Source organism: Sitodiplosis mosellana, unplaced genomic scaffold, assembly GCF_009176505.1.
Source record: "Sitodiplosis mosellana isolate CC-2019 unplaced genomic scaffold, AAFC_SMos_1.0 Smas_scaffold_6166, whole genome shotgun sequence".
Lineage (NCBI taxonomy): Eukaryota > Metazoa > Arthropoda > Insecta > Diptera > Cecidomyiidae > Sitodiplosis > Sitodiplosis mosellana.
In genome coordinates this window covers 2,955,003-2,968,357 of record NW_022601407.1, presented here as the reverse complement: position 1 = coordinate 2,968,357, position 13,355 = coordinate 2,955,003, and the positions used below count along the sequence as shown (strand labels likewise).

At 37.2% G+C, this 13,355-nt stretch overlaps 1 protein-coding gene across 5 annotated transcripts; it reads right to left on the bottom strand.

Moving 5' to 3' along the window:
* Positions 1 to 2,342: 2,342 nt before the first annotated feature.
* On the bottom strand, positions 2,343 to 12,527 carry LOC129575393 (putative uncharacterized protein DDB_G0271606). Of its 5 annotated transcripts, none has more exons than XM_055458978.1 (19): positions 12,288 to 12,527; positions 11,819 to 12,096; positions 9,116 to 10,419; positions 8,548 to 8,994; positions 8,192 to 8,372; positions 7,781 to 8,007; positions 7,163 to 7,544; positions 6,520 to 7,051; positions 5,728 to 6,279; positions 5,545 to 5,607; positions 5,289 to 5,466; positions 4,990 to 5,162; positions 4,574 to 4,846; positions 4,188 to 4,475; positions 3,779 to 3,983; positions 3,560 to 3,638; positions 3,125 to 3,267; positions 2,704 to 2,820; positions 2,343 to 2,582 (listed from the first exon to the last, which is right to left on the bottom strand). In XM_055458978.1, the coding sequence occupies exons 3-19, from the start codon at positions 9,204 to 9,206 to the stop codon at positions 2,485 to 2,487; spliced, it is 4,029 nt and encodes a 1,342-aa protein (XP_055314953.1). In that variant the 5' UTR covers positions 9,207 to 10,419; positions 11,819 to 12,096; positions 12,288 to 12,527; the 3' UTR covers positions 2,343 to 2,484. The 5 variants fall into 5 exon arrangements, with proteins under 5 accessions (XP_055314953.1, XP_055314957.1, XP_055314954.1 ...); XM_055458982.1 differs by having other exon boundaries at positions 5,289 to 5,463; positions 12,288 to 12,521; XM_055458979.1 differs by having other exon boundaries at positions 11,819 to 12,125; positions 12,288 to 12,427.
* Positions 12,528 to 13,355: the final 828 nt, after the last annotated feature.

Below are 13,355 nucleotides of genomic sequence, written 5' to 3'. Positions count from 1 at the left end.
ATTAAACGAAGTGGGAAATAGAAAAATGAAATGGAATAGGGCGAAAAGTACTTACGCTCCCAACAAAAATGCTTGTGGAAATTCATTTGCTGCGAATTGATTTGAAATCCCATTGCCTTTGACAATTGGCCGACCTGAAAAAATTGAAAAAGTCAATTAACATTCGGTTCACAAAATGATTTTAGATCTTTTGCAAGTCAGTGATTCAACTGCATATTTGCAGCTGAGTAGGCCTGAGCTGAGCTGAATTTGCTTAACCGTGACTCTCAGCTAGAAATGACAATACTCACCACTGTAAGTGTGGTAAAATACCGCTTCAGTCACCTGAGTTAGCAAATTCAGCTCAGCTCAGGCCTACTCAACAGCAAATATGCAGTCTCTGATCGGTTTTAATTGGAAACCAATGAAATTTCAAACAAACTTTGGTAAGAAGTTGTTTTGCTGTAAGAATTGCATGTTCATACCCTTACATGACTTGAATACCTTGAATTGGTAATCCGTGCATGGTTTGAATGGGAACATTCTGTTGCATTCGAAACACGTCGTGTTGTTGTTGTTGCTGTTGTGGCGTCTGTGGTGGCTGTTGCTGCGAATAAAATGAATATATTGTATTGATATAGAAAGTGTAATTATTTGTTCACCAAGTACGAGGCATTGCCCAATTTCAATGTTAAAATTTCGGAATGAATAACAATTATTTTCCATGCAAATAGTTTGCAAATGAAGATTATTAAATAATTGGTTTTTAAAACAGGATGATTTAAAAATGGAAAACGATTGTTTAACCCCTTGGTGCATTCATTTTTCTCCATAAGCATAAACCTGGATTCCTTATGGTTTAGTCAGGAAATGCGATTGACATAAATCAGAAAACAATCAAATTGTTCAAAAGTATCAAAAATATCTAGTCTAATTTTGAAAGGAAATAATTTATTTTGTCAAATTTTCGTTTTTGCGCACATACTGGTTCATAACACGACAACCGCTTAACCCTCTAATACATACAACCGCCTCTAGATGGGCAACATTTGAACGCCTGTAGAACGTAAACCGTACATCGAATCACATTGCTTCAAAAGCAGTTTTTATTCATCAAGAATTTTGAATAGTAGTGTGCTTGAACAAGTGTCAGAGTTTAAATATCTAGGGCGTGTTTCCTCAGAAGATAGGAAATTCAACAACGAATTTGAACATTGTAGGGTGAATGGCAATAAGGTAGTTGCACAACTTAGATCGCATATGTTTAATAAGGGTGAATTGGGTGAAGAGATTAAGTTGATGATTCATCGGTCAATCTTTGGGCCAACTGTCTTGTATGGAAGTGAGAGCTGGTTCGATCCTAGTGATTTAATCCATGATCTTGAGGCATATGATATGAAAGAGTTGCGTATGATTTCTGGAGTGTCGCGTAGGGACCAGTGGGAGAATAGAATTAGGAATGAGAGAATTCGTAAAGATTTGAATGTGGATTCGATTGATGAGGCTGTAAGAAAGTCTAGATTGAGATGGTTTGATCATGTACAGGGGATGAATGAGTCTTGTTTAAAATTGAGATATCTAAGAAAAAAATTATTTTCTTCCATACAAATTTTTGGTTTATATTTACGAAAAAAAATCAATTGTACCAAATATCTCAACCATTTTCTCTGTGTGAACTACGTCATTGGAGTCTTCGGGTATTCTGGAAAAATTTGATACCATCTAGCTGATTTTGGTCCGCTTGACATTGCTGTTTCATTTGATTTCGGTGCCTATTTTTGGATGGCGTTTTATAAATGTGAAGACAAATACTGTTTGTACCCGTGTGCGAATATTGTAACTGACCAGTCAGTTAACTAATTTCGGACAAAAATGACTTACTTTGATTGACATTTCAGTACAACGTGTAATTTAAGTCTATCAAAGTTAACGAGTTAAAATAAATTGCCTATTTTGGGACAAAGTGATTTTCTTCAAACAAAAACATAAATTCAATCAACTACAGTCAACTGAATCTAAGGTTAGTCAGTCATTTTCTTTTCCACACGGGTATGCCTTAAATATGACGTGAAATACATGAAATGCAAAAATGGAGACAGAAAATCGTTTCGTTAAGTGGTGAAAACACAAACTGTGCTTTAGCGCAGCATGTAGCAGACTGAGGAGAGAGACGGTGCCGAATGATTGCCGAATGCACACTTACGTATATGTTCGTTTTGACGTTTAGTATTGCCTAGTGCGAGAAATGAGTGGTGTCCCAGATTACCCCCTCTTTCCCCAATAATAAATACTGATTATTATGAGTGTCTAAAAAGTCAAAAAAAAATTCTTAAAAAAATAGAAAACATACAGACAATTGGATGTTTTTTCTGCTTTGAATTATGTTTTATTGTTTATTTCTATTTCCTTTTTTTAATTGTCGAGCATGAGTTTTTGTTTTCTTCATGACTCAATGCTTCATCTCTCCTCTATTCATCTTGCTCTCACACGTTTCTGTGTATGTTGCTAATTGTTCACGGTGGTGGATGAGTGCATATTTCGTTCGAATTCTTCCAAGCTAAGGGCTTGCGTTGCATCCAACGATGGGAGTTTCCCGGCAGATGCTGATTCCGAATATACAGAGAGGGAGAGAGAGAGAAAAATGGTGAAAACCAATTTAAAATCAAACTTTCCATTGAAGTACAACGTAGAATTAGAAAATTGGCATATTTAATTGAAATATACCTTGAGCCAAGAGCTCTGGTGAAAACCAACGAGCCAGTTGGTTACTAGTGGGCGAGAGTGTTCCATCTCCATTGCTTCGTTGTTGTTGTTGCTGCTGTTGCACCTCATTATGAACCACTGTAAAAAATAGAGAGAGAGAGGGAGAGAGAACAATGAAGATGGCAAATTATTATTCCGTCGTTTGTTTGATTTTGTAATCAATTGATTGATTCCCTTTAAAACTGATCATTATAAATTGAACGATTATTTGTTAACGAGAGTTTACACAAAACGTAAATTTATCTAATTCTAGTAATATACATTTTTGACTGAAGATCTTCAAATCAGGAGAGAACCCGCAATAAATCGTTCGCCTCAATCAAACGAAAATATATATGAACGAAGAAGAAAACACAAATTATTTTCATCGCTTAAAACTTACTCATTTGTGGACCGCCCATCATCTGGTGTTGTTGCATCATTTGATGGAATTGTTGCGCTTGTTGAGCTTGCTGAAACTGTTGGAATTGTTGTTGTCTCTGTTGATCGAGATTGAATTGCGGTGGTCTGTTGGTATTACTATTCCTACGAAAGGAGAATTTGATTGGTGATTAACAATTTTTCGGAAGCACTGATTTCATATCGTTTCTTTTTTGCGCTTTTAGAAATGCTGACTCGCATGTGAGATTTTTGTTGCAACTTTGCCAACAAAGGTTCCAAAAAATGTGTTCGATTATTAGCACAACTTCTTTGAACGAAAGAAAAAATCGAATTTTCCCGGGCGAAACAAACCGATCCTACATCGTACTCAAAATGTATGCGATTAAACGAAGTGGGAAATAGAAAAATGAAATGGAATAGGGCGAAAAATACTTACGCTCCCAACAAAAATGCTTGTGGAAATTCATTTGCTGCGAATTGATTTGAAATCCCATTGCCTTTGACAATTGGCCGACCTGAAACAATTGAAAAAGTCAATTAACATTCGGAATAACCATTTTCTTCGTTCACGAAATAATTTTAGATCTTTCGCAAGTCATGGTGAGAACCAATGAAATTTAGACGAAACTAAAACAGAAATCGCTTCTATCATTACCTTTTTGTTGAGCCAAAATCTGTTGCTGGTTATTTGGTTGGATTGGTAAGAATTTATTTTGTTGTAAGCCTTGCATGCCCATACCTTGCATGGCTTGAATACCTTGCATTGGTAATCCTTGCATGGTTTGCATGGGAACATTTTGTTGCATGCGGAACACGTTGTGTTGTTGTTGCTGTTGGAGTTGCTGCTGTGGTGTCTGTTGCTGCGAATAAAATGAATATATTGTATTGATATAGAATGTGTAATTATTTGTTCACTAAGCGCACGAGGCTTTGCTCAATTATATTTAAATGTTGAAATAAATACAAATTATTTTCTATGCGAAAAGTTTTCACACGAAAATAGTTAAAATTTGTTGCAAAACATGATGATGAAAAAAAATGTTGTGCAAAAATAAAATCACTACCTTATTCAAGTCTTTATTATTGATGTTGCTTGCGTTCGCTGAATTGTCCATGTCTTTTTCGGCCGTCATTTTACGTAGTACGGATGTTGGAGTAAATGCAAGCGTCGGCGTTGGTGACGATGTGTGCTGACTCTGGCTCAATTGCTTCAGAGCTGCACTTGAGTTGGGCGAAACGCCTCGGTTCATTTGCGGATTATTCATCGGGCCGTCGTGCAAGTGTTCAATAATCCCGTTACTGTTGCTTGCGAGATTCGGATTCATGTGTGATTGCTGTTGCTGTTGTTGCTCCTGGTGATAGAAAGCCAACCGAAAACCAATCATCAATTAGAGTGAAAAACAATTCAATGCAAAGAACACGCTAAGTCGCTGGACAATTAAAAACCAACCTGACGTTTTCGGAAGTTTTCCCTTTGCTCTTCAAGTTTCTTTTTGATTAGTGCATTTTGCATGATCGATTGCGTATGGAATTGAAGTTCACGTGGCGAAGGAATGCGTTGTGGAATACCGTTTGGTAAGGGTGAAATCCGCAATTGTTGCTTGGATCCGGTGACAGCTGCCTGCAAATACAATTGACGGAGCATATCTGGTGAGAGCGCTGCATTGTTTGGCGTCTGCATATTTGGCGGCGGTGGTGGCATATTTGCATTCGGTACCGGTAACTGGGATGATAGAGGAATCCATACGATATAGAATCGATTGATGAGAAGAAGAAAACAAAAGTCGAAATGATAAAAAGGAATATTTCGATAACGTTTCGAGTGATTTATCGTGCGATAGTGTTAGAAAAGATTGTGAAGCTTACATCGTTTGGATGTGGTACTGGATGTGGCATTGTATTTTCCGGTGGTGATGGTTGAGCGGCTGGATTGAAATAGCTCAGAACCGCAAACAATACCTCACGGTCGCGTTGAATTATTTGCGGATTGTTCAACTGTTGAATCAAAAATCCTTGGCTCAACTCGCCATTCCTCAGTCCTAAAAGGAACGCACACGTATATTAGTACATATTTTTTACTTCATGAACAACATGTGTTTAATTCGATGCATTTCATGGGTTCAATTCTTTTCTATTTTCAAAAAATGAAATCGCTTTTCAATTACTTTGAATCAAAACTTGAGTCTCGGGCCGTTTGATAATCTCCATGCGTTGCTGCGGAGTGATGAGTGGAACGGGGAACGGCCCATGACCTGCAAGCATTTTCTTAATCGCTTCAGGATGTGGCATTAATTGACGTGGTTGCTGATTTTGGGGCGGGACCGGCCCGAATGGGAACATCTTCTGAAATAAATTCAAAACCATAACGGATCCAATATAAAAAATCAAATCGATCGGATATTGAGAATTTTGACTATTTACCGGTTGTTGATGCGGTTGTTGGGGTGGTGATGGCTGTGGTTGATCACCACTGATTTGCTGCAACTAGACAAGAAATGAAAAGGAATTAATAACAATTTTTCACGCAGATTTTTGTGGTCTCTTGATTTTTTGCCCTTGTATTGTTAGTGGTTATAAGGAAACGATAACTCTTCGAATACTAACCAGTTTCTTAAATGCAATCATGTCCTGTTGTTGTGAGTTTTTCATGTTAGACACATCGTTTGGTATGTTATTGGATGAGTTAGCGGCTGGTGGTCCCGATTGGCGTAGCCGAGCTTCCAATTCTTCGACACTGAGTGGTCCATGATTGCTCATCACCGCTGGCTGCTGCTGCTGCTGTTGTTGTTGTTGTTGCTGCTGCTGTTGCTGATGCTGATGATGTGGTGGTGGTTGGAAATCTTGTTGCTGCAGTAGTTGAAAATTGTTGTTCTCCATCATCATTTGCAAAATACCAACTGGTGGCTTTTGCATATTTGCCGCAAATTTTCCACGTTGCAAAAATTCGAGAAAAGTATTTTCGTTTTTCGTATCATTCGGATTGCCCGAATCCGTTGAAAATGGCGTAAACATATTTTTCTCGCCATTCTCATTGTGGTTTGGTTCGGCTGGTTTTTCGGGCGCGGCTTGGTTTGGTTTCGGTTCGTCGGCGCTCGGTCGGAACCAACGGCTAAATCTGGATTCACCGGATCCACTCTCGATGAATGAATCGCCACCCTGTACCACAGAAATCACATTAAATTACATCGTAAATCCCAATAAATGAAATGTGATAAATTGAAACAGTTTGAGCAAAATGCCAGGGGAATTACAGATTGACAGTTGAGCTACATGATATATACTGAATGAATAGTTCTGTAGCTTGCCGTATATGATATTGTAGGGCAAACTGCGGCGCTAGTGTGCTTGTGTTTCAATCTACAAACCCCATGCAAAATGCAAATTCAATTTACTTACCGTTAGAAAATCGTTTAAATTGTCCACTTTCAAAAAGTCTTCAATGTTGAAATTATCATCCTTTTTGTTCGCTTTCGGTTCGGCTTTCGCCACTTCACTATCTTCTGGTTCACAGTCCCTCGATTTTTCCGTTTTTGCATCACGATTGCTGGCCTCATCGCCGCCACTGCCGCCACTACCATTTTTGTTGTCATTATTATTGTTATCATTTGATTTGTCATTTTCTTCGTTGGCTTTATCCCCATCGCTGTCATAATCGACCGTTGCCTTGTCCTCATCGGCATCACCACTATTACGTGACGATGGTGAATCTTGCCGGCCCGATGTATACTCTTCGAAACCACGTAATTCGATCGTATCATTTTGAGATGTTGGACCACCGCTGAACCATTCCGGCTCCTCAGCGTTACGATCATTATACTGGCGTCGACCACGATGGTCGTTGCTGCTAAAACTATACTGCGAATACGAATTCATTCGATCGCCATGATTGTATCGGGACATTGAATTACGAGGCATATCATCGTTGTATCTATGTTGAGTAAACAATGTTTCATTCATTATTTTATTGTTCAATAAATTAATTCTCTTAGTTTTTAATCAATTAACCGATATCGTATCATTATTTTCGTTGCCAACTTACCGTCCATAGTCACGGTCACGGTTGAATGATCGACGGTCTCCACGACGTTCATCATTTCTATCGCCACGGTCGTTTCGATCGTTTCGATCATTTCGGTCGTTTCGATCCATTCGGTCATTTCGATCCAATCGATCGTTTCGATCCAATCGATCGTTTCGATCCAATCGATCATTTCGATCATATCGATCGTCACTGCCGAGAACGCCACGCTCGCGGAAATCACTTCGACTGTCTTTGTCCAAAATGCTGTTATTGCCCAAAATGGTTCGAGATAAATGCGCATGCGGCTGGCTTACAATTGATGATTGCGTTTGCTGTTGCTCATTTTCACGTTGACGATCGCGCAAACCCAACAGACCACCGCCTGGACGAAGATTGAAATCTGCACAACGAAAACAAACCGAATTGAAATTTTACTTTTTTTTTCTCTTTTGCTTTTGAACTTAATGAGGTCAATATTTTGTTGGAGAAACTTTTCACAAAATGCACAATTCGAATTTCATTCTTCCCATGATGTTTTGCTTCCGAACTTTATTTCCGGCTATAGCCAGTCTTAAGAATGCCATTTAAAATAATCGTTTCAAAATTGATTGAACGAAATAAATTGCATTGGCCTACCATTTGAAGATTCACTTGGTTTGCTCTGTTCGGTTTTACTTGTTGAAGTGGTTGTTGAAGTGGTTGCTGATGATGCTGAGTTGGTTGGCGATGACGATGGATCACCGCTTGATTTTGACGAGAATTCATTTGCATTGGGTCGGCTATATTTTGGATCATCCCATGAGTCTCGCATTGGAATTCGTCCGCTACCGATGCGACGACTTTCATTAGCATTTCGGTACTCACTGTTTTTTTTTTTTAAATATACATGAAAATTGGGTCAATTGTCGATGACACTTTGTTTGTATAAACAAAAACATTGCTGTTTCCGCACCGCACAGCATAGACATTATGGCATTAAGCCATAATGATATAATGAAAACATGCAAAAAATTACATTTCCTTGAGAGAGGTGAAAACACTACTTACTTTTGACGTCGAACAAACATAGATCGGTCACCTGGCCGTGGATCTTCATCTTCAGTGCTATTCGAATTTCTACTGTTCGATATACTGCGTCGGCCAGCAATCGAAGATGAAGATTCTTCTTTCTTGGGCGTTAACGCGCTATTCCGCTTTATCTCCGTATTGGACGATGATTGCGAAGAGCCTTTAAAATTCGAAAACAAATGTAGAATATTAGAAAATGCAATATTCGACACTTTTCAAACAGAAAAAGTAAATTATGGAAGTGATTCTTTTTCTTCAATAAAGTCTCAAATCGGGTCGATTTAATAAAAATTTTCAAGAGTAAATCGAGTATAAAACCTCTGGCAAGCATTTACCTGGGATTCGTCGTTTGCATGCAAATGATGGCAACAAGTATGACGATGACGATGCATTCGCTAAAGAAGTGTTCGATGAATAGTTCGAAGCACTGTCATTATCATCTCGTCCACGATTTTCGCGCTCTTCGCTCGTAACACCAATACGAACCCATGCCCGTCCCAAATAAACGGGTTTACGCTTCGCTAGTTCACAATCTCTTAACGTGAGCAAACTTTCGCGTGAATAACGCAAAATGCTGCGTACATCCGGTTCCGATGTGGACAGATTGGGTGAATCGGAACGCTCTTTCTTCGATAAAGTAGCGTCTTGGGACGATGCAACCGTTTCTTGCGATGCAACAAATCGTTGGCTAAATCCGCCATAGCTCAATATGGCCGGATCGTTGTGTTCAGCGCGACGAATTGACTTGGAGTCATTGGAGTGTCTCCACTTACGATCTTCATCTGGGGGAGAAGGTGGTTTAAATTCGAAAATGTTTAGTTTTTTTAGCATTTTTCATTGAAAATTGAATGTCATTACAGAAATGATATCGAACAACAACAAAAAAATTAACCAAAGGCATACCGTTTTCAGTGTCCGACAGACTTAAGGTCGATAGTAGTTGTTCCTTCGAATTCGACAAATCCCTTTCGCTTCCTGTGGCGCTATTTGCCATTATCACTTGAGCGACGGCAGCGTAGTTTCGTTATATTCACGCACACGATACACACACACACTCTCTTTTTTCTGCGAAAAATCCACAGGGATTTACTATTTCAAATTCAGACACGGTATCGATTTGTTTGCAAGATGATGAGCCGTTTTTGAGACGTGTTTGATTTTATGTTTTGCTTCCGTAACAAAATGTTGGCTAATCTCGATGAGGTACGTAGATAACTAAGTGCGAGGGTCTCGTGTTTTTGTCAGTAATTTTTGTTTTAACTTGGGGTATCGAAATGCGTTCGTTCGCGGATTGGACGAGAGAAAATATGTGACAAGTCCAAACTGGGAATCGCAGCGAACTAATTAACATTCAGTTCGCGTGCGTAAAATATTGGCTTCAAATCGGTTGCTATTACAGTCTTCACAAAATGTCCATGCAATCACATGCAATTTTTTTGTTGTTGTTGCTTTGTTTTTTCTTGTGATTCAAATTCGGTTTCTGTTGGCTTCAAATGTTTGTGTTCCTTTTTCTCTCTCTCTCTCTCTCTCTCTCTTGTTTAAATTAAATTCTATTACTAGATTCTATGCGTATTTACATAATTACCTACTCCTAAACTGTCGGTACGTGTTTTTTGTTTTAAATGTTATGTTGTTCTAATAAAACGACTTACAAGTAGATTTTTTGTTGTTATTTTGTTTTTTTTCTGTTTTGTTTAAGTAAAACTATTCTTCAACCGTTTTGTTTTAAATTTCTCTTTTGTTTTCAATTATTATCACAGTCAGACGTAATTTTTTTTTTAATTTAATGGGTATGTGTTGGTTTCAATTTATGTTTTATATTTAAATGTCAATTTTTGTCGTTTTTTCTTGTCTCACAATTTTTTTTTTTCATAAATTTTCGTTTAGTTGAGTCCGAATTATAATGCAATATTTTAACTAATTCACAATTTGAAATGGTTTCAACTTAATGAGTGCTTGTGTGTGTGTGTTGAGGGATTTTAACGTGCAATTTGTTTGTATTTGATGTTGTTGTTGTTTGTATCTCTTTGTCGTTTAGTTGATATAATGATTGTTGGTTTTTATTTTCATTGACTGACTTTTGTTATGCTTGGTATTGGTTTTTCTGGCAATCGAAGTTTTCGTTATGAAGTTTACAACCTTTTTGTGGATGTGCGCATTGATAGTGAGTTCTTGCCTCTGGATGTGTGCTTTTGTTGCTGTTTTAACTGAAAATAAACGAAATAAAAGGAGATAAGAACATTTTTTAAAATCAGTCATCGTTCAAAGTGGTTTTGTTTGTTTGTTTTTGTGCTCGACTAAAGTTGATCTTACACATTGGTCAACTAGAAAAAGGTGTCGAAATTAATGACGAAGTGACATAAAACGATCAACATTTGAATGGCGTTAAAAATTGTCCCTGTTTTTTGTTGTTGTTTTTCTTTTTGGTTGGATAAAATGCACATATTTGAAAATCGCAGTGATTATGGTCCAGATTTCGTAGTATGAATGTGCGCGATGCATAACAAAGCACACATTCCTTTGAACTGGTGCAATGGTATACACCACACAGTGCACATCCAATGTACACACGGGGACCGTAAGCGAGTGAGAGTGAGAAGGAGAGAATGAACGAAATTGATGTACGTTCTATATATGTCGCTATATGTAATACCTATATCGGTGAAGGTTTGCATATATGCGTGCATCCAGTATGAGGAAATTGAGAGTGTGCGAAAGAGAGGCCAAAAGTGTGTGTACTTGGGAGAGAAAAAAAAATTGGGGTTTTAGTGCAGATAGAGATTATTGTTGCTATTTCTACTGCTGTTGTCACCGTCACTGCTGCCCTTGCTTATGTGTGGAGCCAAAATTTTACGGACACCTATTCGGACAATCGTTACGGTTTAATCGTTTGTCAAACATCAAAAATTCGATGACAATGAAATTTGGCTCACGACAAACTTTTTTTTCATTCTTTCTGTCGCTCGTTTCTTACTTTCGTTCACACGTAATGCATAGCGCGGAAAAAACGGACGTTGAAAATGATATCCAATTTCTCTGTTGTGCTTTCTTTCATATTCCTCTTCAACTCCGAGTAGAGTCCGTCTTGTAGAGAGCGATAGAACGAGATTTGAAACGAAAAAACTTTATAACATCTCGATGATACGTCAAATCAATGCAGCGAAGAAGATGGAAAAATCACTTAGCTATTTTTTTGTGAATTTAAAATGAATGTGGAATCCACGGCAGCAGCAACTGTGGTTCAAATCAATTCTTTCTCTTGGTCACGAACAAAAAAAAAACTTTTTTTACCACGTAATTACGTGAGTATCCATTTTCTGGATACGTGAACGATTTACGATGCAAATTCATTCACTTGGAGTTCTTGTCCACTTTTTCGTGTTTCTTTTTTAAACTGGGGTACTGAACTAATCAGCACAAATAATTACACAAACAATTTCGGCCGTGTCATTTCTCTTTTTTTCGCTCGTTCGTTTGTTCGTTTCGTTTCGACGGCACAGAATCAAATCGAGTAAATTCTTAAACTAGTAACAAAATGAAGACGAGCAACAACGGAAAATAGAAAAAAATAGATCCAAAAATGGAATTAAATGGAAAGTGATTTACTTGATGAATTTTTGCTTGGTCAATCGCTTCCACGGTGTTCTTGAGTTGTCGATTGTGTCGATTTATAGTATTGGTTGGTTTGGATATGATGAGTTAAGCTGCAGACTCTCTTTTTCGTATTTTCCTTTTCTTTCTTTCGTCGTTTTTTCTGCTTCTCCTCCTGCTGCGGCTGCTGCTGTTCGCTGCTTTTCAACTATTTTTTTCTCTTTCTCTCTCCCTATCTCTCTCTCTCTCCCTCTCTCTCTCTGTTGATATATTTTGGTGCACTTGACGAGCAGCTAATTGAAGAAAATTTATAAATGCGTGCCTAAGAATTAAACTAAATCGGGTTCCAATGTATATGATTGTAAAACGAACTAAAAACTGTTATTATTTTTTTTTCTTCACGTAATCAACTCTTTTTAGTGAATCGCGGGTATCAAAGTGAAATGTCAGCCATATGCAATTGGCGTTATTATTTTTTTTCTACCTAGATTTCGCTTCGCCTGTCTTCTCTATGTGTACTTTTTTTTATTCCGTCTCGCTGTTTGGCATGAATATTCGTCACAATACACACGCATCGCCGCACATATACACAAACACATACAGACACACGCTTGTGATTTACTATTTGAAACGTCATTACCAACCAGTTCAATGGAAAGTTGAACGTTCGTACACACAACATTTCGAGGGCGAACATTCGCCTCAGTTCGCCACGGCTACTGTGTGTATGTTATTTAGTTTTTGCAAATGAATTCGCCACCAGCTCAATACTATGCCACACGTTGAACATTTCTTTTTTTATGACTAATATGTATTTGTAGTGGACACTGTTTCGCTGCAAATTGAAAACAATACAACTTTTTGTACGTTCAATGGTGCTTTTTCTCTTTCATTTGTTTGTTCGCTTTTGCAACATTTTCAAAATTCTAGTTTAAAATAGTTGCCATCCCGCAAAAGTTTTTTTTTTGCAGGCTTCATGAGGGTCTTTTTTCTCTTGACAAAAAATTCCAGCTTTTTCGTTAAATTTAAAGAAATTTTTCAAAGATTTTTTTTTAAACGTTGAATTTCATTACAAATTAATTATTTTCAAATTAATATCTTTCATTAATTTAGAAAAATTCTCGATTTTATTTAAAAATATTGGTTTTCCATTTTACTCAGAAATTGTTTCATTTCAATTTGTAAATAAAATTTTCAAATGAATTCGATTCCAAACCAATTTAAATGAAATAAAATGCAAAAACCACTTAATATTAAGCTAAATCTTACAAAAACTCTTCATGATTTTCTATCTTTCAATAAAATTCAGATTAAAATCTGAAAAAAATCACCATAAATAGTTTCAGACTAAGTTTCAGACTACGTTTCAGTTTATGATTCCAATCATTTACTTATTTTTTTCAAATGTCTCATACAATTTCTCTCTAAGTTTCATTCATTGTTGCACAGTAAAAAAAAAGTCTTAAAAATAAAAAAAAACTGTATTTTCGGTAAATCATTTAATTTCGGAGAAAAATGACAATTATTTGATAAAATCAGTTAAATTCATTGA